The following is a 27627-nucleotide window of genomic DNA, read 5'->3' on the forward strand; positions in this document are numbered from 1 at the left end:
GCAGGGATCAAATATTCCAGCGAGCGGCGGCGAGGTGGCAGCTAGCAAATCCTGGGCTTAAAAGGAATCTGCAGTATTTGCACTCACAGGCTTGCCTATAAAAAGACACTTTCCCCCTGGGGCAGGTTTATCAGCCGGCCTGTTACTATTTTCCTGCCATTTGTATTTTTGTTTTTTGATGATCTTTTAGGAGGCAGCCCTGATCCACCCCAGCCAAAGAACCAGGTGCCCCCTTCCAATGGGGGTGTGATGGCTGCTGGCTTCTCCGTGTGCTCCGGGAGCTGATGACAATGGGCAATTGTTGAGCAGGGCCCCTCTCTTTGGAGTTTCTTCCTTTTATAGTAAGTAGCAGTTGCTCCTGCAGCTGGCCTGCCCCTCTGGTATGAGCACTGGCTGGGTATATAAGGGGAAGGAGCAGACTTTGCCTTTTGTCCCTCAGTCTGTTGCCTGGTGGGGTGGGAAGACCCTTCTCAGCTCCTTTGCAAAGAACCCGGCACCATGGCCCCCAAGAAACCTGAACCAAAGAAAGAGGCAGCCAAGCCTGCTCCTGCCCCAGCAGCAGCCCCAGCACCGGCACCAGAACCAGCAAAGGAACCCACCTTCGATCCCAAGAGTGTAACTGTAAGTAAGGAAATTAGCCAGTCTCTTGCCCACCTCCTCTCAGGGACCTGCCAAGTGCTTGGCAATCCAGTGTGCCATGTGAATCATGTCAGCCGCGCTGCCTTCCCTTGTAGCCAGAACTAGAGGGGGAAATGTTTGGAGTCCATGCTGGTGCAGGGAGTTGGGGATGGGAATCTCCTGCCACTCCCTAAACCGTCTTGCTGGAGAAGGGATGCACTTTATCCCTGGTTCTTAAGGTTGTTTCTGGGGAGCAAATGCCTTGTACCAATGGAATGGATTCCTCCCCTAAAATCTTCCCATGGGGATAGTATCCCCCCATTCAGCCCTGTAGGGGGGGAATCCCTAAATAACTAGTGGACAAATCCTGAGAGGTGCTTAACACCCGGAACTGCCATCAAAGTTAATGGGCTCCTTTTCTCTTGCTAGCCCCTGGAGCTCACTGTTCTGTTTTGTTGCTGAGTCTGGAGAGGAGGGAGGGAGCAAGCAGGTGTGGGGGGGAAACATTCCTTTCATTCCATCCCTGCTTTACTGCAGCAGTTCTCTTGTGAGTGTCTCTCCCCTCCACCCCAGGCAAACAGGTTGCTTCTTCTGCATCTTCTTATTGACAAGGAGAGGTATAGAAACATAACTGACCCAAAATTCAACCCTAGCCATTCTTTTGGAGTTTTAAAACAGCTTGGGATTTTTAGTCTTAAAACTCCATGTGATCTTCCCAAAGCACTTTGCAGATTACACACACACACACACACACGGAGTAAAGATGCAGCCACCTCTGGGGCAGAACATGGCAATCAGACGAGCAACTTGTACACAACAGGCTGGAGAGGCAACGTCAGGCAAGGACATACAGTCAAGCCCCCACTCTCATGCAGGATCTACTTTTTTATCATCTGATCCGAAGGACTCTCACACAACAGGACTCAATCTTGCTATGGAGTAGGGAGGAAGGTCTGAACTGACCCCGGAGGGATTTGAAATTGGGGCAGGAAGGAGTCTAGGAGTTTCAAATCAGTTGTGTTCGGGTCTGTGTGCACAGTGCTGTCCTCTCTGTAGTTGCCCCTTTCCAGACTGTCAGAGCGCTGGCTTTCCCACTAACTCCTATAAGGCACACACCTGCCATGACTTTCAGGGCGCTGAACTGCAGGTAATGCCCAACCTCTGTGTGTTTCCCTTCAGCCACTAAGGGACTTCCCAGCGTCAGCCAGGGCAGGAAACACAGATCCCCTACTCTACTGCCTATTCTCCTAGCACCTACATTATTCCCATTGGCCATTCTCTCCCAGTCCTGCCAGAACCGGGAATTCACATGGGACCTGTACCAGGGTTTCCATCCCTGATTCCCAGACCAAAGGGGTTCTGGTGATTTATGATAAACAACTGCACTATTTGGAGGTGCTGCCCTTTAGAATTCCCAATGGGGCAACTGTTTTCAACTGCAGACACCTAGGGCTGGATCCTGGCCCAGTAGCTGGCTGCTTGAGAGAGGTCACATCGCTCAAAACATCTGGAAAGCCAGTGGATCCTGCTCCCTGAAGAGTTCCCGTGCCTGGGAATCCTCTAGCATTATATGGCCACTCTAGCAACTCCAACTCCCAGTCTCCAAAATAAAGGGTAAAAGGGGTGTCCCCTGCTGCTAGAAGAGCTCTGTGGGGCAATGGGCAGCCTGACATAAATTAGATCAGCCCTGAAACTAATTTACAGCTGGATCTGAGCCAGTCCCAGGATCAGAGGAATGTGATGGTGCTCTAGATGAGACGTGAACTCATAACCTCAGCATTACTCCACCTAGCACAGCTTTATAGGGCCTGTGTGCTAACCAACTGCACCCCTGGAGTCCACTGTTGCAGATTTGCACTGAGTGTCACTGGAATGCAATGCAGGATCTGGGCTCTAAGCTCCACTTGCAAAATATGCTTGTGGCCAGGCTTTTGAGCAAAATGTGCATTGGTATGTGCAAAATGTGCATTGGTATGTGCAAAACGGCTTACCTGCATACACTGTTCCAATGTACAAGTACCTGTCTGCAAGTGCAAGGACCCCGTTTGCATGCACAAAAGTGCTTTGCACCTGCAGCTACATGTGCACTAGGTATCTATCTGCACACTCAGTTGCCCATGTTGCACACCGAGATGCCTAGTTTTGCACATGCAATGACCCGTTTGCTTTGGGAGTGCAGCAGATCTCTTTATTCCGTGTGCCTCCCTCTGACTGAAGATGAGCCACAAACTGTTGCATAATCGATAAGTTACCCTAATGTAAATGGGCGTAAGAATCTTAGGAGGAAGGGAGGAATGTGCCAAAAATGTTTGGAAAAATTATGGATTGCAGCCTGCCTGTCGCTTTTAAGACATTTTTAGAAAATGTTCAACTAGAATAAGTGCTTCTGGATTTTGTTTTTTAAGAAGCAGCAGGCAGGTTTTTCTGAGTAACAGAGATTAAGCCAGGGAGGCTTCATCAGGCAGGGCAGAAAACCGGAGCTCACTTTCCTCTGTGAAACACTTTTCTGCCTCCCTGGATGAAAAGGGCTGTGGTCAGCATCTTGCACTCACGGGGCCAGGCTGAATAAAAAGGCAAAGAATTTAAAATGGATCAAGTGAAGCCCTTTGCATAATTAACCTGTGGAACTCACTACCACAGGATATTTCTTGAGGCAAATAGCTTGGTCAGAGCCAAAACGCATTACATGAACATGACTTGTACCTCCAGTGGGCCCAATCCTGCTCCCATTGAAGTCAAATTCCCATTGACTGCAATGGTGCTGGATCAGGCCCTGTGACATAAAACAGAATAGGCTATAGGAGTTCTCAGTCCTTAAGCTTCAGGGCCATAAACTGATCAGAAAGAAATTTCCCCCCCTGGGATACCACTGCATAGTTGGGTGCATTGTAGGCTTTTACACCTTCCTTTGAAACATCTGGTATTTAGACACTTCAGGAAAATGGAGCTCAGACTAGGTTGGTGTAGCAACTCCTGTTCCTTGCATCAAACTTCACCTGAAGGTACAGTTCAGTGTGAGCAAGAGGCTTAGAATCACAGAATCATAGAATATCAGGGTTGGAAGGGACCCCTGAAGGTCATCTAGTCCAACCCCCTGCTTGAAGCAGGACCAATTCCCAGTTAAATCATCCCAGCCAGGGCTTTGTCAAGCCTGACCTTAAAAACCTCTAAGGAAGGAGATTCTACCACCTCCCTAGGTAACGCATTCCAGTGTTTCACCACCCTCTAAGTGAAAAAGTTTTTCCTAATATCCAATCTAAACCTCCCCCACTGCAACTTGAGACCATTACTCCTCGTTCTGTCATCTGCTACCATTGAGAACAGTCTAGAGCCATCCTCTTTGGAACCCCCTTTCAGGTAGTTGAAAGCAGCTATCAAATCCCCCCTCATTCTTCTCTTCTGCAGGCTAAACAATCCCTGCTCCCTCAGCCTCTCCTCATAAGTCATGTGTTCTAGACCCCTAATCATTTTTGTTTCCCTCCGCTGGACTCTCTCCAATTTATCCACATCCTTCTTGTAGTGTGGGGCCCAAAACTGGACACAGTACTCCAGATGAGGCCTCACCAATGTCGAATAGAGGGGAACGATCACGTCCCTCGATCTGCTCGCTATGCCCCTACTTATACATCCCAAAATGCCATTGGCCTTCTTGGCAACAAGGGCACACTGCTGACTCATATCCAGCTTCTCGTCCACTGTCACCCCTAGGTCCTTTTCTGCAGAACTGCTGCCGAGCCATTCGGTCCCTAGTCTGTAGCGGTGCATTGGATTCTTCCATCCTAAGTGCAGGACCCTGCACTTATCCTTATTGAACCTCATCAGATTTCTTTTGGCCCAATCCTCCAATGTTTCAGTGATCACAGGCCAGTGTGGAAAAGGCAGCCCATGACCAGAGCGGGAGTTGTTTTGGGATTTTTCCCTCCTGTGTGTAGATGTACACGTTTTACTCTCAGCTGCAGTTCAAATTATTATGCCCTACATTTCCCTAGTAACCAGCGGGGTCAGGGGCTGATGTGGTGTACAGCCTTGATATGCTGAAGTGTTTGCAATGGGAAATCTTCACCCCTCTCTGTTGGGCCATAGTGGAATCAACCTCAAGCTAAAACTGGAACTACAAACTTGTCATCTTCTCCTTCCGCTGAGGGTGGCTCTTTGGTCACTTGGAAAGATGTCACCACAGAGTACTCTTGCAATCTGGCTCTCGGGTGCACAGGAACATATGAGCACTTTATACTGCAAATCTAACAAACAACGGCCCTGATTCAGGAAAGCCTCCCTAGTTAGCACTGCACTTACGCAGGTGCATTACCTTAACACATGCTTAAATCCCACTGAAGTCAGTGGGACTTAGGCACATGAGTAAAGTTAAGGGTTTTCCTGAATCGGGGCTAAAACAGAGTGAGCCTGGATTGGTACTTGGGTGGGAGGCCTCTGAGCAACAGGAGGTGCTGCAGAGATGCTGGTGATCCAGGAGGTGGCGCTCTTCCCCCTTAGCCCAGAGTGAACCAATACCCCAGTACGGTGCTGGGGGGACAATTTGGAGGAGGATGAGAGCCGGGTCCTGACACATGTGGCCTGTGATGAACCCATGGCACTTTTTGCAGAAGGACGAGTGTTCCATGCTCACACAAAGCAGGTTGCTGACTCCTGTGTTAGCAGTTTCCACGGTACACATCTGATGAAGTGAGCTGTGGCTCACGAAAGCTCATGCTCAAATAAATTGGTTAGTCTCTAAGGTGCCACAAGTACTCCTTTTCTTTTTGTGTTAGCAGCAAAATCCAGCTGCTCCCCACATCGCCCCTGCTATAAACCCCAGCCTCGTGCAGCACCTGAGTGTAATGCCCAAAGAAGAGGCTGCTCCTCAGAACCTGCCCCTGCTCAGCTCCCCCTTTGGGCAATTCCCCCAAGGGTTCCCAGCCAGCGCTGCGCCAGTGAGAAGAAGCGGAGTGCAGGAATAGAGCCCTGTGGATGAGCTGTGATGCCCTGTGTCCTCTTTACGCTGGTGCAATGCAAAGCAGCCATAAAGTCCCGTAGCCCTCCTAGAACAGGGTTCCTCCCTGCTAGGCGGTGTGGCCTGAGCATGAGTGGGCATAGCCAGGACAGTCTATCCCAGATGTTCAACAGGGCTGTTGCAGTTGAGGTGATGTTTGGGGCACCCCTCCAGCATGCTGGACACAGCCCTGGTGCAGGAATGGATGGATTCCCCCCTTCTCATGCAACTGAGGCATGGCCAGTACACTTAATCCAGCTGCTGGCGTGCATCATTACAAGTGGATGGGCTGGCCTTCTGCCTCACGTAGAGTCCTCACTGGGGTGGCATTGGTAGGATCCCCCAGAGCAGTGAGTGGGTCTTGGAATTACACCCCAATGAGATGCATAAGGCAGCTCCCCCCTTTCTGAACTATTGTTCCAGGCACTCTGCAAACTCAGGCAGATGTCAATGCAGTGGCTACATCCGAGCCACTGTTTCCAGCTTCCCTTTGCAACCATAAAAGCTGGAAACTATTTTTCCCCCTCAAATGAACGCTGAGATTCTGATGTAATTCCAGGAGTGGAGGGGTAGTACCCAATGACTTAACCTGGTCCTCGCTAGAATATAGGCCGGCATTTGGATTTGGTGAGATGGCCATGGCTGCACAGCCTTGAGGGGGTTCTGTCCAGCTGTCCCGACAGCATGAAACAGATTTTCTGCTGCCAGCTGTCTCAGTCCTAAAGTATTTCGGCGCCTGCAGCGTCTCATCCTGAGTCAATTTCCTGGATGAGAACATCTTCTATTCAGTCTCCTCTCTCCGTTGTTCTCCGAGGGGAGGTCACTTTTTCCGTGGCTCTTCTGGATACAGTTACATTTCTAAGCCAGTGGTGTAGTCAGAGGGTTAATAATAGCATGCTCGGTATGGAGACAATTTAACCAGTTGACCCCCTGACTTTAGGACTGAGCCTTGGAATAACATCCTTTCTCCAAAGAGGGTCAGCACAGCCAGCCCCCCTGCTGCCTGCAAACTCCCAGACCCCGCTGATCTCGCCCAGAATTTGCTACTGCCTCTGGGTCCTTGTTGACCGAATGAGGCTCATTACTGCGGCTCCACCTCTTCCAAAGGGACAAACATTCTTGCTCATTGTGGTTAAATACGTAGCCACCAGTTTGCAACTGGTGCCATCGCCTTGGGAACCTTTGGGTGGGGAGGTGAGATGAGTACTCCAACCTGAGTAAAGGAGGTACTTTCCCTTAAACAGCACTCTGCTAACCTGTGGAACTCGTTGCCACATGATATTATTGAGGGCAGGAGTTCAGTAGGATTCAGAAAAGAAATAGGCATTGCTATGGCTCACAAGAGCATCCACAGTTACATCAGATTGTTTGGGGTTTTTTTAAAGCTTCCTGCTTCAGAGCATGAGCCGACCTCTGCCTGCCTGGATTTGGGAAGGAACTTCACCTATGGGCAGATTATGCCATAACTGTCCAAGGTGGGTTCCTTATGTCTTCCTCTAAAGCAGTTGGTTCTGGCCATTGCTGGACTAGAGGGAGCAGGGGTCTGATCCAGTTTGGCAACCCTACATTCCTGTGCATCGATTCCCCCTTGGTGGCAGGGGTGGTGACTCACTGGCATTTCCAGGGTGATACCAGGCAAAGGTGCTGTCAACTGCTTGCCCGCCAAACATGCAGGCCGAAAAGGTTCTGCATGCCAGCCTCTTCCCACCATCCTCCAGCTTGGGGAAGGAGAGAGAGAACGGTGGGATGAGAGGTAAATGGAAAAGCGAGAAAACACTGAAGGTTAAAACTAGAGAAGGGGAGAAAAGGCAAACCAGGAAAGAGAAATTGGCACCTAGGCCTTAGTGATGGGAACTGGTTGTGCAGAATTGCAGGGCCAGTGCTGTCAATCAGCCGACATGAAGGAACGCGTCATGGCTCATGGGACACCAGTATGTGCATTAGCGCACTGCTGCTTCCTTGCACTAGTGTCTAGGTAATCCCTTGCACTAACTAGCATGTGTCATCCGCAGATCTCAGCACACTTCACAAAACTGGTAAACCATCACGATCCCCCTTTTACAGACTGAGACATGGAGGCAGAGAGAGCGGAAATGCCCAAGGTTACACAGAGTCGTGAGAGACCAGGACATAGAATCCCGACTTCCCTCTCACTCAGCCCGGGACTCAGTCCACTAGACCTCAGATAATACTCATGAAAGGACAGCAAGCGTTTGTAAACCACCAGCTTCCCTGGGGAGGCGGCCCTAGGATACATGCTTTGGACTAGGGCTGGTCGGAAACTTTCCATGGAAACTTTTTTTTTTTTTTTATTGGGTGGAAAACTGGATTTTCAACCAAATGGATGGCTGGAATGGAATGGAGCACCCTCGCTGGCTGACCATTGCTCATGGCTTTAGAAACCCAGCTGTTTGCCTGTTAAGGATGCCAGTGAAAATACTGAGTCCCACTGGGCGCCTCTAGTAAAGATTTAATTGAGATGGACTGAGCCTGTTGGGTTATGAAAATAAAATATTTATTAGAAAGAGCTTAACAGCTCAGCAGCGGGCTATGCCTGAACGCACCGCACTGCCTAGGTTCTTGGGACCCAAGCAGCGACATGTATTCAGTGGACGTGCCCTGGTAAATACTGTTGTACAGGATCAGCCGCTAGACAGGGGCCCTTCCCTTCCAAGGGACAGAGACTCTGCTATCTTGAGCTATGTCATGCTTTCTTTGAACCAATGCGAAGTGGGCGTTAAGTGAGATTGTGGCATTTTACGCCTGCTCTGCACTGGTCTCTGGGACGAGATGAGGTGCAGGGCAACAGAGAATCAGGCCTTAAAAGTTTTAAAGCTTTTTCACTCCCTTTTTGTACCCAAGTTGTGAGCTGGGGAAGGGGTAAAATCACTCCCCTGCAAAATAACCATTGCACATCTGAGCTGGGGGAAAACGCAGTCTGTAGAAGAACAGGAGGACTTGTGGCACCTTAGAGACTAACCAATTTATTTGAGCATAAGCTTTCGTGAGCTACAGCTCACTTCGTCTGTGAAAGGTCAGGTCAGTGGCTTACAGCACACCAGCAAGCTAACATCCCCTTTATGAGTTCAATTCCGCAGGCCAAATTCAGCCATGGTGTAATCTGATACAATTCCCATTGAGGTCAGTGGGAGCTGCCCCAGTTTGTGCCAGGGCTGAGTTTGATCCTATACAGACTTCCAAATATTGTTTACATTATTGGGTCCAAATCCCTGGTGTGACTTTAGTGGGAGCTGCTGGACCTTAGCACCTCTGGAAATGAGACCCATAGGGCCAGAGTTTCAAAAGAGCTCAGCACCCAACATCCACCCACTCCGCTGAGCTGTTATGAAAATCACATTTCCTGCTGGTCACCCAGCAACTGAAGAAGTCAAAATCTGTGGTCACTTCTGAACTCTGGCTGCAACTGCTTAAGCCTGGGCTGTGGGTATTATTATCCGCATTTTACAGATGGGGGAAGCAGACACACAGAGTGGGGAAGTGCCTTGCCCAAGGTCACCCAGCAAGTCAAGGTCAGAACCAGGAATAGCCCTCAGGAATTTTTAAAGCCTCCCCTTCGCCCATTACCCAACCTGGCTACTGTATTGTAATATACAAAAATCTCTTGGTCAAAACAATTTGGCAGACAGTACACAGATTCTGGGTCTCTGGAGGTCTGCCCTGAGGGACAGGCACAGCATCCTGTTCCTGGATGTTCTGTCTTGTGGCTTTAGTATTGCCATTCCCAACCATTTAAAAATCCTGAGCCAGGCCCCCTCAGAAATAATTAGATTTACATAAAGATCATGAGATTTAAGTAAAATAAAAAAGGAGAGTCTTTTTCTTTGTTTTCTGATTTGGGGACCTTAAGGCAACACTGAGGTCACATTTTCTGACTTTTCCCCACAATCACGATGGCTAGAAATGCACCCTTTCTTCATAAAAGCTGAGATTGTCCTATGCCCACGTGTTTCCAGGAGCTGGGGCTTTAAGGAAAACACCAGCTCCCACAAGACTTCTTATAAAATCACAAGCGTTGGCAGCACTGTAGCTACTGATCTTCATACGTTTGTTTGAAAAATTCCTTGGCTTACATTTTCAAAAGGGACTGATGATTTTGAGTGGCCTCAATTTCAGGGGCCCAACTCGAGATGCTTTAAAGAGGCTTGATTTTTGGAGGACACGTGCTCTGCACTTTCTGAAAAAGCGGGCCCCTTTCAGGTGTCTCCAGTTGGGCACCCCAAAGATGAAAGCAGCCAAAGGCTCTTACTTGTCACTTTAGAAAATGTAGGTCTCTGACTCCCCACAATTGGCTGCTGTGGTTTCTCACAGAAGAAGCCTGACCCTCTGGTTTGCCAGTTCCTAGGTGCCAGCAGTGCCAGATTTAACGAACACTGGGGAGAGGAATTTGATTGTGTTTTGGACAGATGGTTTCAATGTAGTGAGATTTGTGCCCAGGCTGGGCCCCGTGGTCCCAGTAGCAGATTACACCTGGTTTACCCTGATAAACCAGGTACCTCACATGAGAATTACAGCAGGAGACGGTGTTTTACTTTCCCACATCCCTGAAGGAGCAGAAAAGGCCTCTGGGTTTATCTAGGACATAGCATGATTAAGCCCCACTCTAGCTAGGCAGCAGGGGTCAGTTTCCTGCATACCAGTGATCTCGCTCAGAGCTGGAGCTAGGCATAAGCAGAGTAAGCAATTACTTAGGGCCCCGAGCAACTCCAGGGGCCCCCCTGTTAATTATTAGTATGTGTTCGGGGGGCAAAATATTCCTGCTTTCAGCCCCCAATGGGGTAGCCCTGGCACTGATCTTGCTCTGCCCAGTGAAACATTTCCAGGACATTTTGAAAGAATAACAAGAAGCAGATCTGGCCACCTGCCAACCCTGACTCATACACCTGCATACAGGAGTAATTCAATGGTTTGATTAGATGGGACTATGATGTCCTGCCTCCCACTCTCACCTGCTGCTGTGCCGAAGAGCCCTCGACTTCTTCTGGCCAGGATGGCGCCCCAAGCATGTTACAGGGTGCTTCTCAGGTCCTGTCACCAGGCAGGGAAATGGGGCTCAGAGGATGAGTTCTTCCTGCTGCTGGGGGGCGGGGGGAGGGACTGGTTTGTTTTGCCGAGTTACTGCTCTGCTCCACGGCGCGGGGTGTGTGGCTAGTGCCTGTGGCTGGCCCTGGCTGTGACATTCATGCAGCTGTATCCCAGCACAGAGGGCAGGAATTGGGCTCTAAAGGCTCTGCTCTGTTTTCTTTTCCTTTAGATTGACTTCAGTGCTGACCAGATTGAAGGTAAGTGCCTGGCATTTTTCAAACCAGCTGTTGCTGCCTTTGCCGCATTGCCACTGGTTGGGAGGATAGAGCCCAGTAAGCCTGACTCTTAGCCCTTTGAGTGGCCTCAATTTCAGGGGCCCAACTCAAGTGTCAACTCGCCACTGGATGACACTGCCTTGCAGATTGGAGACTAGAAGAGCAGCCTTGACTCCTAGTCCTTCTCATTAAGCCACTTCCCGACCCCAAAGCTAGAAATGGAACCCAGGAGTCCTGATTCCCAGCTCTCCATGCTGTAACCCAGTGGTCCCCAAACTTTTCACAGTCTCATCCCTATCTGTGCCCCTCCCTCCCCCCCGGGAGACAGCTCCAGGGATGGGGGTGCAGATGGGAGTAAGGGAGCCAAGGCTGGGGCCGCAGCTGGGGGAGGGTCTGGGGCTGGAACAGAGCCATGGACAGAGGCCAAGGCTGGGGGCAAGACTAGGGCTGGGGCCGGGAACCAGGGCTGGAGCGGAGCTGGGGGCTGAGCAGGGCTGGGTGGTGAGCCCTCCTCACCCCCTGGGGGGGCTGGCCCAGGTGCCGACATGCCACCCCGAACATTCCTTCCACTCCCCAGGTTGGAGACCTCTGCTCTAATCACTAGATTACACTCCATCCAGGCATTGGTTCATGCCATTTATAGTGGCCAGAAGGTGCATATCAAATCAGAAAGCAAAGTCATTGATTGAATACACAAGCTGGTACCTCGCAGTAACCCGAACAACACACACGGCGCTACAGGTGGCGAGGCGCATGCCAACGCCTCCTACCAGAGGATGGGACGGGGCGAGCCCTATGGAGCACTTAGAAGAGAGGCTTGAGCAGAGCAAGGGGAGGTGGGCAGGGATGGAGACAGGAGCAGAGATATAAATAGAAGCAAGAGAGAAAGATGATTGGGAGCCAGGCCAGGGATTCAGTAAGGATGCCAACTCCTAAAGCAGCAGAAGGAATATATGGAACCCAGTTCCCTGCTCTGTTCTGTTGATGGGGGTGCCACCAAAAATGGAGGGGAAGCAAGTGGGTACTAGCAAAGGAAAAGCATTTTCGGTTCATGCTGAAAGATGCAGCCTTGGCTTGAAATCAGGGATTCCCTCTGAACAAGCAGATCCCAGCCACATAGAGAGATGTCCCCATGGTGATAGGGGTGGGCTGTGGTTATTGTTACACTTCTGATGGGCTTTATTAACCCCTCTGGATACAGCCAAGATCTGGGTTCAAATTCAGGCTGGTGGAAATACTGTAAGAAGATCAGGTCTCAGGCTGAGCCCTACAAATGGTCCCTGTGATGCAAAAAAAAAAAAAAAAAAAAGACAGTAAAAAAATAAGTAAGCAAGTACCAATACCACGGAGAGTGGGTTTCACCAATACTGAGATAGTGGAATGCACCGCCTTACAGTCTTCTAATGTGCTTCTGGTACCAACGCTCTCTTGTTCTCTTCTGGATGGAATCCAACCTGACCAGATGTTTGCCATTATTTTCCCTGTAGAGGCCCACAGAGAGGGTACAAACCACAATGAATCCAAGACACAATTTCTAAATTAATCATACACTCATCTTGGGGAGACAGGACTAGAACTCTTCTCCTTCTGTTCCCAATAGACAAGTGCTGGCGGCAGGAGCTAAAGGAGAACGCCCTTAGCTGACACTAGTAGCAGATCCCTTATATATTCTCTGTGGGCCCAGCCACTAAAGGGTGACATCACTCTCTCACTCATATGCACAAAGCCAGTGCAGCTCAAAACCACTGGCAGAGAATTAGCTATTGTGATGTCACACCCAGAGGCAGCAGCTCCAGGGTTGCCTCCCCCACACCACGTAGGAAAGGAAAGGTGGATGGTATCAAGAAACAGCATCAAGCTCATACGTGTGCAGGATTTGGATTGCCAGGGATTGACACACAGTTTGGCAGGGGCTTCTAGGCTGACAGAACCAAGCCATGGGCATTTATAGTTCAGATCCTAAGCAAGGCAAAGAACTGCAGTTGGTGTGAAGATGCCAAGTAATAAATCAAGCAAACCAAAAATCCTGCCTAAGGATTTTGACCAAACCAAGGACACCACGTCTTGGGCCTCTATGCCTCAGTCACCACATGGAGACCCTGAGCATCTGATCCCACATGGCAGCAGAAACAGCGGCGATGCCTCCTTGAGAGCGTTATTGCTCGAAATCAAGAAGAAAACAGACAAGAACCGAGAGATCGTGACAGCCTTTGATGGTAAAATCGTGGCTCTCAATACTCGGATGGATGTGCTGGAAGGGCAAGTCACCAGCCTGGCCCAGGCAGCCGCTCAGACTGATTCCTCGGTCAAAAAGCAGAAGGTGAAAACCCAACAGTGCACCCAGGCCTTGGAACACTTGGCCCGAGAAACCAGCCACCTCGGCACCCGCGTGGAGCAACTGGAGAGCCAGGCCCAGGCCTGCACGCTGAGGGTTCTTGGGTTACCAGAGAAAGAGGAGGGGAGAGACTTGATAGCGTTCCTGGAGAAATGGCTGCCCAGCGTTCTGCGGCTAGATGCACCCGGGGACCCCATCGTCGTGAAGAGAGCCTACAGGGAAACAAACCGGAGGCAGAAGCCCGGGCCGGATGCGTGCAGGACTGTTATTGCTCACTTGGCGGACTTACGAGGTAGAGAGAGAATATTACAGCAGGCCAGGAGGCTGAAGAATATTATGTATAGGAGGAAGCAGATCCTGATCTTTCCAGATTTAGGCCCCATCCCCCAAGGTAAAAGGAGGTGCCAGGTTCTAGGCTGATGGGAGTTTGTTATAGAGAACCTGGAAAGGGCAGTCCTGTAGCCCACAATGCCCAGGGCTCAGCCATGGGCAGGATCTGTGAGGACGCGGAGAACGTGGCCCACCCTTCTTTGTATGTGAGGGACGTCAGGCAGCAGCATTCTGCAACCTGTGGGGACAAGGAGAGCTGGTGAGGTCATAGAGAAGAGAGTTGTAGAAACCAAGGCGCGAGAAGATGCAGACCAGGAGGAGGGTTTCAGCAGGGGAGGAGCTGGAATGGTGGAGTACATGGGGAAAGTTGCTAAAATGGCCTCAGGCAGAGAGGTGGGATGAGACGGGGAGTTCTGAGTGGAGGTTATGGGCCATGGAAGCCCCAGGGAAGGCTGAGTCAAGGAGGAAGATCGTGGAAATGCGGTTGTGCTTGAGGATGCTCTTCTTGCCCAAGGGGAGGAGCTTCTGTCTTGGAGGGGTTTCACTGGAGGAACTGGTTAAACTTTATCCCTGTTGAAAATCCCAAAAGGCAACATTCAAAACCCCACCCTCCCTATCCAGTAGTGACAGGACCAGTTTTAGGGCTCAGCCTCTCACCAGGAGGATGCGAGGGCATTATAGGAAGATGACCGCTGATTCTCTTCCTTCCTTTCTGCAGAGTTTAAGGAGGCCTTCATGCTGTTTGACAGGACCCCAACCGGGGAGATGAAGATCACCTACAGTCAGTGTGGTGATGTCCTGAGGGCTCTTGGGCAGAACCCAACCAATGCTGAAGTCCTGAAGGTGCTGGGCAAGCCCAAACCAGAAGGTAAGAGAAACCGGGCCAAGGGGGAGAGACATTGCATTAATTTGTTAATAGCTGCAAGGTAGACTATGTAGGAGATAGACCTTCAGCTTTATTCCCATCTTATGGCTGTGCAGTGTTCTATGGAAATGAACTGGCATATCTATATCTACCTACCTATCTGTGTACCTATTTATACCCATACACATCTGTGTATCTATCTATACCCATACACATCTCTTGCTCTTGATTTAGGCATTTATACCCATTCGCCACCATGCCAGAGCTGAGCGAATAATTCATAACTTAGTTATCTAACTTCACTTCTTCCATTACCAAAACATCCGGGAGCAAATTGTAATTTTTCTCTAAGTTATTCTTTATTGGACAACATTTTCTTGCAAATTTTGTTTACTCTGTGACTTGCCATTCATAATTCCAGCTGCAGTTGGTTGTGTAAATCATCTGGTACTGTTCAGTTCATTGATTGTACAAAAGTCACTTTTATCATTAGGTTTCCAGTGCAAACGCTCGTGCAGAGCAAATTTAAAATGAGCTTTACCTATGCGTTTATTCACATGAGCTTAAAATTCACTCTCTGTGAGTATTCTTATCATGATCACTATATTGTTGTAGCACGTATGAGACCTTGTCAAGGACCACAACCCTGTTGAGCATCCATGCCAGTGAAATCTGATTGCACAAATGTTTGCAGAAAGTAAACACAAAAGGGACTGAAACACAGCAGAAGGGTTGTATTGGTGAAATGTATTGGTCAACCTAGAGTGACCAGACAGCAAATGTGAAAAATCGGGACAGGAGGTGGGGGGTAATAGGAGCCTATATAAGAAAAAAGACCCAAAAAATCCGGACTGTTCCTATAAAATCGGGACATCCGGTCACCCTAAATCAACCTGAGTTTGCATATTCTGGCAAAAAATAAAAGGTTTCTCACAAAAATTTTTGCCCAGCTCTACCTTTATATGCAGTTCCTGCAGGCCGGAGGTGGAGGGCAGCAGGGTAGGGAAGCTTGTGCTGAATTGTTTTGTAGACAGATTGGAGACTTTGGTCACTCGGGCCTTCAGTCTAACACCTTTCACCAGCACACAGTTCACTCTATAGATGAAGTGACAAGGAGCAGGGAAGAAAAGAGGATCGGGGCAGGGGAGTGGGGCAGAGAGGAAGTGAGTTTCTATTCACAAGGCGTCTGTACCTCTGAGACAATTGTGTCTGCAACAGAAAGTCCCACCCAAGGTCCCAGTCCTGATCTCTGGCTCACTGTGGTGCGTGGACTCTGCCCATGTAATAATACACTTGAGTGTGTCTGAAGGCCCAGACTTAGGGTTGCCAATTTTGGTTGGACTTATTCCTTGGAGGTTCCATCACATGACATAATCTCTAATTAGAGATTAATCTTGAATTCCTGGAGATTCCAGGAGAATCCTGGAGGATTGGCTACCCTACCCAGACTGCTGAAGGCACCTTAGGGTGCAATTGATTCTGCCGCCCTAGGGCTGTCAAGAGAGCAACAGCGCTATGCTCCTAAACCCCTTGAGCAAGGTGTTCCATTGCCATCTCCTCTTTAGGGCAGAATATACTTTGGGGCAGCAGGAGATGGAATGGAGATCCACGCAGCTTCCTACTTGGGACCCCCAGCAACCCATTCTGGAGACGAGACAGGCTGGCCAAGAGGGGCTTCCAGGCAGGTCCCAGGGAGCAGGGAACATGCCGGGCTTTGGCCTCACTGCTGGATTTGGGGGGATGGGTTATAGTCCTTCCTCCCATTTCTACCCTGTGGCATCAGGAGCATGGACAAACAGGGACGATAGGCGAGGAAGGTCAGAGCCAGTCTCCCCCAGCTGCAAAATCTTTCATTGCTCATTTAGTTGCAGTTCACGAGTCACCAAGAGCTACTGGGTCAGTATGCGCCTGAGGCCCCTCATCTTACTCACCCAGGCTCCATGTCCCTCATGTTTTCAATGCTCTGCTTCTTGACCCTCCACCCCACCCCCTCTTCCAGAGCCGGTGCTCACCGTCTCTGGGGCCAGAATAAAACTCTCCCATTCTGCAGCTGCTATCTCCCCACCGATGCCCTTAGGAGGGCTTTAGTCGACAGACCATCTCTGATCCCTCCTGGAGGCCTGAAGGGGAAATGTAGCCAGTAACATAACAGGAGAGTCATGGTGGAATTAGCCCCCCGGAGAGAAGAACCAATGAGCTCTGGCAGTTTCATAATTTAAAGAAAATGACTCAGAGACTCTTCATGCCTGGATAATTCCTCCCCTCCCCCCATCAAATATCACCCTTGATCTGGCTCAGAGGACACTACCCTCATGGGCGGCTCATCCTTGATTCCATTGTTCTTGGGCCAGATCCTCAGCAGGTGTAAATCGGTGTAGCTTCATTGACTTCAGGGAGCTATGTGGATTCACACCAGCTGGGGAGGTGGCTCCTTGATTTTACTTTTTGCTTAATAAGAACCTGCTGAATGGGAAACTGTCTGGGTGCCTGAGCAATACCCAAAAACCAATTTAACAAAGGAGTATCAAAATAATTCCCCCAACCCCTGTAGGCAGCCTTTCCCCCGAGGAGAAAGCCGGAGCAAAGTAATGAGCCGTGTATAATGCCCTGATGGCAAAAACAGGGATGCTGACAAACCGACAAGGGAAGTGAATTCCAGAGCTCTCTGCTGGGAACATTCTGTCCTTAAATTCAAATCTCGAAGCTGTTAGCAAAGGCAGCCCAGCTGATCTCCACTGTGACCAACCCTGAGCATTCATAAAACACGAGTCAGGCCCCCAAAATTCATGACATTTCTAATAAAAAATAGGGGAGTGCTTTTTTATTTGCCTTCTATTTCTGAGCCCTTACGGTGCACGAGAGTCACCTTTTCAAGCTGCTCTCCATGACGACGAGGACTAGAAATATCCTTTTTTTTTTTCTTTTTTAATGAAAGCTGAGCTTCTCATGCAGTCTCCTGATTCCAGAAGCTGGGGCTTTGATGAAACCCCCACGTAAAAATAGCGAGAGTTGGCAGCGCTCAATCGAAGACGCTGAGATGGGTGATTATATCCCAGACTTTCCTCTGTGCCTAGAAACGACTTTTTTTTTAAACCCGGCCATGATCAGAGAAGTAACTGCATAAAAACAGCCCCTTTGGACCTGGCAGACTGACTCACTGTGTTTCCTGAGTCACTTCTCCAGGCTTGACTGACACAGACAAGCTGTCCTTTCTGTTAGCCCTGCAGAGCCAGAGCAGTGAGCTGGGGCCTGATTCTCCACTGCCTGGATTTAGTAGCCGTTTATACCATGTTGCACGGTGTACATGACTCACATGTTGCAGGGCAAAGGGAAACCAGCTGCTGGGTTCTACTCGGCCTCACGAATCTAACCCAACTCCCTCCGAAGTCCCTGGACCCTGGGTTTTGGCAAATAAAAAAGCCTTTGTCAATGGGACTAAAGAGTTTAATCTAAAAGGCTCCAGTCTCTGCATGACCGTCCACCTCAGAGCGGGGTGAGGGAATATGCAGCATATTCTGTTCTTTCACACCTCCTCTTGGCTGGGAAGAGAGAGAGTTACACCAGTAGGGCAGGTTTCCCTCCTTCACTGAGCGCTGCGCAGCTCTCTCAGTGCTGTGAGGGAGGATGTGGGAGAAGGGATGGATTCATAAGGGGACGAGAATGAAGATGCAGGTGAAAGAAACCCCATCATCACCCTGCCTTGGTAACATGCAAAGGGAAGTCGGAGCTCAGAGCCCATGGCCGTAATAGCAGAGGCTATAGGGGATATGCATAGCAGATTCGGATAGATCATTGATGAAGGAATTTAGAATGGCTTCAATGTTGAATAGTTAGGACAGTTTAAATCTGACTTCCGTGCCACCATATCCCCTCATCCGTGCCACCATATCCCCTGACTTCTGTGCCACCATACCCCCTCGCACTTATCAGCCCTCACAAGCTAAGGAAGTGGGGAGGTGTGGTCAGTGCTTGAATGGAGAAACTCCAAGGACAACCCTGGGTGCCGAAGCAGTATCACCCACGTTCATCTGCTGGGTCAGTGTGGAACCAACGGGTTAACTCAGGGGTGGGCAAACTTTTTGGGCTGAGGGCCACATCTGGGTGGGGAAATTGTATGCAGGGCCAGGGCAGGGGTTGGGGTGCAGGAGGGAGTGTGCGGTGTGGGAGGGGGTGCGGTGTGCAGGAACAGGCTCAGGGCAAGGGATTGGTGCAGAGGAGGGGTACGGGGTGTATGAGAGGGCTCAGGGAAGGGGTTTGGTGCAGGAGGGGTGCAGGGTGCAACGGGGCTCAGGGCAGGGAGTTGGGGTGCAGGAGGGGTGTGGGGTGCGGCAGGGGGCTCAGGGCAGGGGATTGGGGTGCAGGAGGGGTGCAGGGTGTGGTAAGGGGCTCAGGGCAGGGGGTTGGGGTGTACGGGGGTGCAGGGTGCAGCAGGGGTTCAGGGCAGGAAGTTGGAGTGCAGGAGGGGTGCCGGGTGCAGCAGGGGGCTCAGGGCAGGGAGTTGGTGTGCGAGGTTCAGGCAGGGGGCTTAGGGCAGGGAGTTGGGGTGCAGGGTGCAGAGGGGTTTGGGCTCCGGCCCGGCGCTGCTTACCTCAAGCTGCTCTGGGGTGGCAGTGGTGTGCACCGGGGCTAGGGCAGGCTCCCTGCCTGCCATCCCTGCCCCCATGCAGCGCCGCTCTGGGAAGCGGTCGGCACCACATCCCTGCGCAGCCCCTTTGGGGGGGAGCACAGGGCTCCGCACACTGCCCTTGCCGTGCCTCCAGGTACCTGCCCCGAAGCTCCCATTGCCCACGGTTCCCCGTTCATGGCCAATGGGAGCTGCGGGAGGCGGTGTCTGGAGGCAAGGGCAACGTATAGAGCCCTCTTCCCCCCCACTCTCCCCAGCAGCAGGGATGTGGTGCCGGCCGCTTCTAAGAGCAGCGCGGGGCCTGCAGTGCCACGGGGGGCAATCCCTCAGGCCAGATCCAAAGCCCTGACAGGCCAGATCCGGCCCACGGGCCGTAGTTTGCCCACCCCTGGGTTTGCGGGTGGTGGGCTTTTTTGAATAAGAGTTAAAGCCCAAGTCCTGCCCATCTGGGGCTATTAAATTGTGCATGGCAATTCCCACAAGAGAAGGTGGCAAGTCTGTTTTCCCAACCAAATTCTAATGTGTTTAATTACCAGTCTACTTCCATCAATTTGCTTCCATAGTTTCAGTTTGGACACAGGATTCTTCTCCACTTCCTTCCCACGTATATGGTTAAAGAGCTGCCTGGTTCTACCTCAAAGGTGGCTGCCTTTGAGTGATGGGCAAAGTGATTGCTGTGTGTGTGTGTGTGTGTGTGTTTATTTGTATGTGTGTATATATATAGCTGGTAAAGTGCTTTGGTATAAAAGGTGCCACAGACTATTTACTTAATGCCACCTCCATTGTCTTCTCCATCAGAAATGAACACAAAGATGCTCGACTTCGAGACCTTCCTCCCAATGCTGCAGCACATCTCCCGCTCCAAGGACCAGGGAACCTTTGAGGACTTTGTGGAAGGCCTGCGTGTCTTTGACAAGGAGGGGAATGGCACAGTCATGGGTGCAGAACTGCGCCATGTGCTTGCCACGCTGGGTATGGGCTGGAGACAAAGCTAGACATGGTTGACCTGTAATGGTGAAGCTTGGGGTGGCAGGGTCTGTTCCAGGTGGCAGAGGTCCAGGCTGTGCAGTTCGGGATGAAGTCCTGAGGGTGGGGCCTAGCTCAGGTATAATGCCCACTTATTCCTTTCTCCTCTTCTCCGGATTCCTCTAGTGGTTCCAAATACGTAGCCCCTTGGCTCATGTCTGCTCTGTTAATCAACCTTTGATACAGCAACTAGCCAAGAGACAAATCCTCTCCCAGATGTTAACCTGACATCTGGGAGGCTTTGGATGTCTCTCAGGGAGTAGCCACGGGACACATAATCCACAGCAGCATGAGCCCCAGGTGGGGGCAGTGCCAGAGTCCTCATCCTAACCAACCTGTCCTTCTGCTTCTACTCCTAGGCGAGAAGCTGAACGAAAGTGAAGTGGAGCAATTGATGACAGGACAGGAAGATGCCAACGGCTGCATCAACTATGAAGGTAGGCAGAGAAGATTCCTTTTGTGGTTACCCCAGCCATTTCAGTCTGCTCTGAGAGGCTAAATGTATCTTCTGACCACACGGAAAGAGAAACTGGGGGTCAGTGAGTGGGGAAAACCCATCTGACACCCATCCTACTCAACTAATTTGAAATCGGGAGAATGTACCAGAGATTTCCAACAAAATGTTCCCAGGATGCAATGTACCTAGTGGTCACATATGCAAAGGCAGGGGAGTGAGGGCAGTTCTAGCCCCCACTCTGACAGTGGTTTGGTGTGGGACAGAGGTGAAGTACCTGTGTGTTCAATAGTTCACTGGTGCTGTGTCATATGACCTCAAAGTGCAGGGCAAGATCTCCCAGGCTTTCCAATCAAAATGCCCCAAGAGCAATTTCTGTAGCAGGGAAAGGGATGCTCCGCAATGCTCCTCTAGACTGACCCCTTGTCTAGAACCTAGAAAAGGTTTGCCAGTAGAACTAGTACAGGCAGAACCGCAAACCTGCCTAGTGGAGACTAGGTTACTGGTCACGCAATCACAGACATGAAGGTCGCTATCTTAAAACAAAAAAACTTCAAATCCAGACTCCAGCGAGAAACTGCTGAATTGGAATTCATTTGCAAATTGGATACTATTAATTTAGGCTTAAATAGAGACTGGGAGTGGCTAAGTCATTATGCAAGGTAGCCTGTTTCTTCTTGTTTTTTCCTACCCCCCCCCCCCAGATGTTCTGGTTTAACTTGGATTTAAACTTGGAGAGTGGTCAGTTTAGATGAGCTATTACCAGCAGGAGAGTGAGTTTGTGTGTGTATGGGGGTGGGGGGGATGTGAGAAAACCTTGATCTATGCAGGAAATAGCCCGACTTGATTATGTAAAGAGTTGTCACTTTGGATGGGCTAGCACCAGCAGGAGAGTGAATTTGTGTGGGGGGGTTGGAGGGTGAGAAAACCTGGATTTGTGCTGGAAATGGCCCACCTGTTGATCACTTTAGATAAGCTATTACCAGCAGGACAGTGGGGTGGGAGGAGGTATTGTTTCATATTCTCTGTGTGTATATAAAGTCTGCTGCAGTTTCCACGGTAAACATCTGATGAAGTGAGCTGTAGCTCACGAAAGCTCATGCTCAAATAAATTGGTTAGTCTCTAAGGTGCCACAAGTACTCCTTTTCTTTTTGCGAATACAGACTAACACGGCTGTTCCTCTGAAACCAGCAAAACAGTGCTCTTTGCTGGTGTAGCTTATACCAGTTCCCTGAATGAAATAAGCTATACTAGCAAAAAGCCCGTGTCAGTATAACTTTGTCTATGCTAGGGCTTTTGGCAGTATAGAAATGTTGTAAAAAAAACCCCACACTCCTAACTGACGTAATTATATCAGGAAATGTTTCTAGTATCGACCTGGATTCAAGGGCCCGCAGCTCCAGCCGTGATCGGACCATGCATCTGGCATTTCTGATGAGAACTAAATGGACCTGTTAAGGGATGGCTGCCAAAGTGCAAGTCAAATCATTTCCCCCGTTTTTCAAATCCCTTTTCTGATCTCTGTGAAAATCCAAACCTGGAAGCTGGGATGAGATTTCAAGCTGCTGTCCAAACTCGGCTCACAATGGCCACTTCACCCTGGGTTAGAGCCTTGTGGACAGGGCTAGTGTGAGTGTGATACAGTTACTGTGGGCCCCTAAATCCCAAGGAGTCCCATACTTCTGGGGGAGCTGGAAAGCCTGGAAGCTTGTGGGAGATTTCTCAGTGTACATAATCCCAAGGAACCACATAGAACATAGGAACGTGTTGAACCATGACTCTTAAACACAGATGGGTGCCCCTGCACCGGTACTCTAGCCTTTTGTTTCTGGTAGTCTTGACTTCAGCATGTGTGAAGTTAAACACGTTTGCAGGACTGGGGCCTAATCCTCTTTCCTTTCACGGATCACTTTAATGATGAACCTCTGTACTAGGCTCCGGTGCACCATTACAATGCCTGCCTTTCACCAACATGTGGGTACTCTAACCCACCGTTATAGGGTGGCTGGCCCTTTAAAGGGAGAAGGGTCTCAGCCCTTCCTGTGACACAACCTACTGTCCTCCACAGGTGGGGAAAATGAAGCAAGTCATGTAACTAGGGGGTCATGTGATCCAATCAGGCCTCTCTCTGGGGTAGATAAGGAGGAGGTCTGGGAGAGAATCCAGGCAGGGAAGGTGTGGAACTGGGAATGAGTGGGCAATAGGGAGTTTGAAGGCTCCTGTAGGAGACCCTGAGACACCAGGGGGGAAAAGACTCTAGCTAGGTAGTGCTGGGAGTGGCAGGGAAGGTTCCAGGTGGCAAATACTGGGAGTGGCTTGATGAAAAGTGGGAAACAATATTTATATAGACCTTAAAATATATGAACTCTTGATTTGGACTTCGAGGACTTTATTCTGGAACTGTTTATGACACTAAACGAGCCCATGTAAAGCGGATAGAAGACAGCCTTTATTAAATTACTCAGGAACCTTGAGGAGAGGGAAACTGAGGCAAGGATGCTGCAGAGCCACCCTGTGCCACAAGGGGGCGCTCTGAAGGTGGCCACCTTGTTACACCCACCAGGTAGCTTGATTGTTCTACAGCAGCCCAAGTCCCTCAGAGGACTGACTTGCACTCCATTAAATGAAAGGTGATTGGTATTAAATGGTGCTGCTGATCTCTGAGAGTGGAATTTGCAAAAGACCTACAATCAGGGCAAGGTTTTCAAGAGTGTTCAGCATGTTGACTGCATGCCGGGTGCTGAAGTCTTTTGAGAATCTGGCTGTAAGTGGCACAGTGGGAACTCCTGAGAGCTGAGTGGTTTTGAGCAGCTCTCCTCAACTGTGGGTGTGGGAGGTGCCTAGCGCTTGGAAATTTCACCCCGAGCTCGATGGGAAATTTGTCCCCAGCTCTGGTTAACTGGTGGAGTTACCCAAAAGGGCTGGGAACTGCTGTGACGTGCTGTTTGCACCAGAGGGCAAGGGCTCGCATTCTGGTTTGGGTGGATTTTTTAATGCCTTTCTTGTTGTTTCCTGCTCAGCTTTTGTCAAGCACATCATGTCTGGTTGAAACAAGACTCTTCAGGGTGAGTTTGTCTTGATCTTTCCTTGTTTACCGTAAAATGTTTGAACTAACCCAGTCTGGTGACCTTGCAATGAAATACCATCGAGATACCAAAAAAAAAAAAAACTCGACGTGCATACTGATGAGCTACATTCAGAATTGTGTTATTTTAAAAAAGATTTCTAGCAGCATGAGCCCTATGGCTGTCAATTTTGATGTGGAAAAGGCAGAAGTATTCAATAAATGTTTCTGTTCTGTATTTGGAAATAAGCAGGATAATGTGTTCATATTTTATAGTGATAATGAAATACTTTCTATTCCATCAGTAACTGGAGAAGGGGGAGTGTCTTTAAATCTGCAGGACATGATATCCAAAAGTATTAAAAGAATTGGCCAAACAGATCTCTGAACTCTTAATGTTGATTTTTAACATATCTTGAATTATTGGGGAAGTTCTAGAGGACTGGGAAAAAGCTAATGTTGTCCCAGTATTTAAAAGCAGTAAACAGGATAACCCAGGTAACTGTAGGCCAGTTAAGAGCTGATTTGATTATGGTCTCCAAATATGGATATAAGGTTGTTTCTAATAGTAGATAGCTCTTTAATCTAGCACTAAAAGGCAAACTGAAATCCAGTGGTTGGAAACTGAAGCTAGACAAATTCAGACTAGAAATAAGGCATAGATTTCTAACTGTGAAGGTGATTATTAACTATAGGAACAAACACCTAGGGATGCGGTGAATTCTCCAGCACCTGAAATCTTGAAATCAAGACTGGATCTCTTTCCAAAAATATGTTCTCGCTTGAACAGACATTATGGGCTAGATACAGAGATTACTGGGTGAGGCTCTTTGGCCTGTTATGCAGGAGGCTGAATTAGATTATCATAGTGGTCCCTTTTAGCCTTAAAATCTATGACTGTAGGGACGCTGACATGTTAAAAGTATGGTTCAAATTTTTTAAATACACAAAACCCCCAGAGGGACTGTTCTACAGAAGCATCAAAGCGCTTAAGAGCAACAGGTAGAGCTGGGGAACACTAGGTGAAATACAGTCTAGGGTGAGAGGCCCTGCCAACTGGTCTTGTTCCTTCAGCTGCCCTTCTTTCTAATACAGGTAAATAATGGTCTAATCAGGTGACTAGTGCTTTAAACCAGAACCAGGGCTGTCATTTGTTTAAAAAAAAATTCCATACCTGTATTACCAAAAACCCCTTATTAAAACTGAAAATATGCAAAATTCACCATTTATGTGGTTTATTTTGCATTTCACTCAGTTTGCGCAAGGAAAACAGACCAGCAAGAGTCACTTCCCAGAGTGGGATATTATCAACTTGAAATCTAGTCAGTGTAAAAAAAAAAAAAAGAATTGAAAGTAATGTTAGAGGCTGCGGCTGCCCCTCAATCCCCCCTATTGATTTTTCTGGTTTCACTAGATCAGTGCCTTGCGTTCTTAAATGTGCCCCCCCTGCTGCTTTGCGGAGACCCTTACGCACAGAGGCTGCACTCAGTGCTGTCGAATACACACAATGAACAAATTCTAACGAGATAGAAATACTTCTTTCCGCTCCAGTCATTTCCAGTCATTAAATGTTACTTGAAACAACAGAAGATAGATTAAAAAAAAAAAAAAAAAGGCAAAAACTTGCCCACAGGAGTCTGATTCCTAGGTCAACAATGTCCCCCGCAGTTTCGAATAATTTTCTCTTGCATTCTCATGCACTAGCTCAATGCTGCAATGTTTAGGTGGCAAACCCTGCAGGGGGACATTTAACTCCAAACACAACTAGGTTAATGGAATACAATTTGTCATGTCTTGAAAGCATTGCTATTAATATTTTGGCTCCATCTGAGTGTTGGTTCTATTATTTCACAGACATTATTATCATCATCCATTGTCATTACATTAAAATGCTCTGTGTTTTGCCTTCCAGGTTTTCTGAAATGTTTCCATCCAACTAAGCATTGCCAACAGCAAGAATTCTTGACCCATGTCCCTTCCTTCCTAAAATGTCCTGAGTCCACAGCTGTATCTTACATGAGCCACAACAAAGAGTCCTCATAGCCACAATGTACCAACCCTACACTATTGTGTGCAATCACCTCTGTATATAAAAGGACACGTCTGCCCTTCCATTTTTAATCTTAATTTATTCTTTTGATTTTTTTTCTCCCTGCATCGTTTGACCCATTAAATTTCACCCACATCTTGAACGTCATCTGTTTGCTTTGGTCCTTTTAAAAGCGAGATCAAATGTCATCGTTGCTTACTGGGCATGCTCCCTAAAGGTAAACTCGGGGGTGAGGGAAAGGTGGGAGTGGGGGTCTGGTCAGCTTGCAAGATGTCAGCTGTTAGATTTCACCAGGAGGCAGGATGGAAAAGGTGTTTGTACAGGAAGGGAGCAGAGCCAGCTTTGGGGACCCCTGAAAACTACATGGGAAGGAGGAGGTGAGATCTGTAGGGCAAGTAGTGGAGACTGAACTCCTCTCTCTCTCTCTCTCCCTTAAAAGGGGTGTGCCCCATGGCTGAACGTTGTCATGGGGGGGAACTTGCGCTGCTGCTGTGGATATAAGAGGTCAGCCTTTGGGGCTGTCAAGTCACCACCTTTCATCATGGCCAAAATTAAAAGAACTTTTATTGGGCCAACTCCCTGCGCTCAGTTACAGTGGTGTAAATCAGTGTCACTCCACTGAAGGGGTTACTCTGGATTGACAACAGTGTGTGAGAACAAAATTTGGTTCATAGGGTTTGTTTCCAGCACACTCATGGTTCTTGGGACACTAGCTATTGGTGACTCCCCATGATATTCTGTAAGGGAGTCCCATGGGTCTGTTCAGAGGTAACTTGAATGTCTATTTAACTCTCTGCTTCTGGAGATGCCATCTTGGGTGGTAGGAGGGATGTCCCATCTTGGAGCTAGGCGAGTGCAGGGTGAATGGAGGGGTCTTGCTTCGGAGTAGGGGGAACAGGAGAGGTATCCTGTGAGGAGGGAGTAGAAGGATCCCATCTGCAGCTCCTGCACAATTACTCCTGGAAACAGCTGCTCAAATGGGCTTAGACTCAGAAAATGTCTCTGAAATAGTGACATTAGAACCCTGTCTTTACTAGGAAAACAGGCATGTTTTTAAATAGGGCAAGTTGTAGTTTTAGTCTGATTTATCTCACCAAGCTAACATGTTAAAACTAAATGTGATCTGCCCACACTAGGATTTGAAAATGTTAGTGACCATGTTTTAAAAACACACCTTTTCTCTTAGTGTAGACAGGGCCACAAGGTCAGTATCCCAGAGCCTTTCCAGACTGATTCATGCATAGTCATTCCAGATTGGATTGGCTCCATTTGCAAGTCAAAGGGCTATTCCACCACTAAATGCCACCTGGGACCTGAAGTTCCAAGCCATGGAGGCAGAGTTCTCCCCACAAGCCTAGAATTGTCCCTCCATAGCAGTGAAGTCTAGTGCAGTGGTTCTCAACCAGGGGCACGCGTACCCCTGGGGGTACGCGGAGGTCTTCTAACGGGTACATCAATTCATCTAGATATTTGTCTAGTTTTACAACAGGCTACATAAAAAGCACTAACAAAATCAGTACAAACTAGAATTTTATACAGACAAAATGAGAAAGTAAACAATATTCCAGTACTAGTGTGCTTTGACACTTTTGTTTTTTATGTCTGATTTTGTAAGCAAGTAGTTTTAAAGTGAGGTGAAACTTTGGGTACGCAAGACAAAGCAGACTCCTGAAAGGGGTACAGTAGTCTGGAAAGGTTGAGAACCACTGGTCTAGGGGTGTGGCAGTGTAAAAGGAAACCATTCTATCATAGGAAAACAAACAGCATATTGCAAAATATGAAATACAACCGAAGAAATCAAATGTGTTGTATTATTGATCAATAACTGTCTCTGAGTAAGGTCTGACACAACACAAATGGATTAAATATGTTCATTTCAGTTTGGAATATTGAATTCATATACTGTATACAGATTGCATACATTTTTCAGATTTGGAAGGAAAGGGTTTCCG

The 27627-nt window shown here is 48.8% G+C and overlaps 1 protein-coding gene across 1 annotated transcript; it reads left to right on the plus strand.

The window, feature by feature from the left end:
- The first annotated feature begins 402 nt into the window (after positions 1-402).
- Positions 403-25822, plus strand: LOC125626860 (myosin light chain 4). Its single transcript, XM_048830377.2, has 7 exons — positions 403-621; positions 10881-10908; positions 14310-14459; positions 19879-20052; positions 20466-20543; positions 23582-23626; positions 25538-25822. The coding sequence occupies exons 1-6, from the start codon at positions 499-501 to the stop codon at positions 23608-23610; spliced, it is 582 nt and encodes a 193-aa protein (XP_048686334.1). The 5' UTR covers positions 403-498; the 3' UTR covers positions 23611-23626; positions 25538-25822.
- Positions 25823-27627: the final 1805 nt, after the last annotated feature.

This window comes from Caretta caretta, chromosome 27 (assembly GCF_965140235.1).
Source record: "Caretta caretta isolate rCarCar2 chromosome 27, rCarCar1.hap1, whole genome shotgun sequence".
Lineage (NCBI taxonomy): Eukaryota > Metazoa > Chordata > Testudines > Cheloniidae > Caretta > Caretta caretta.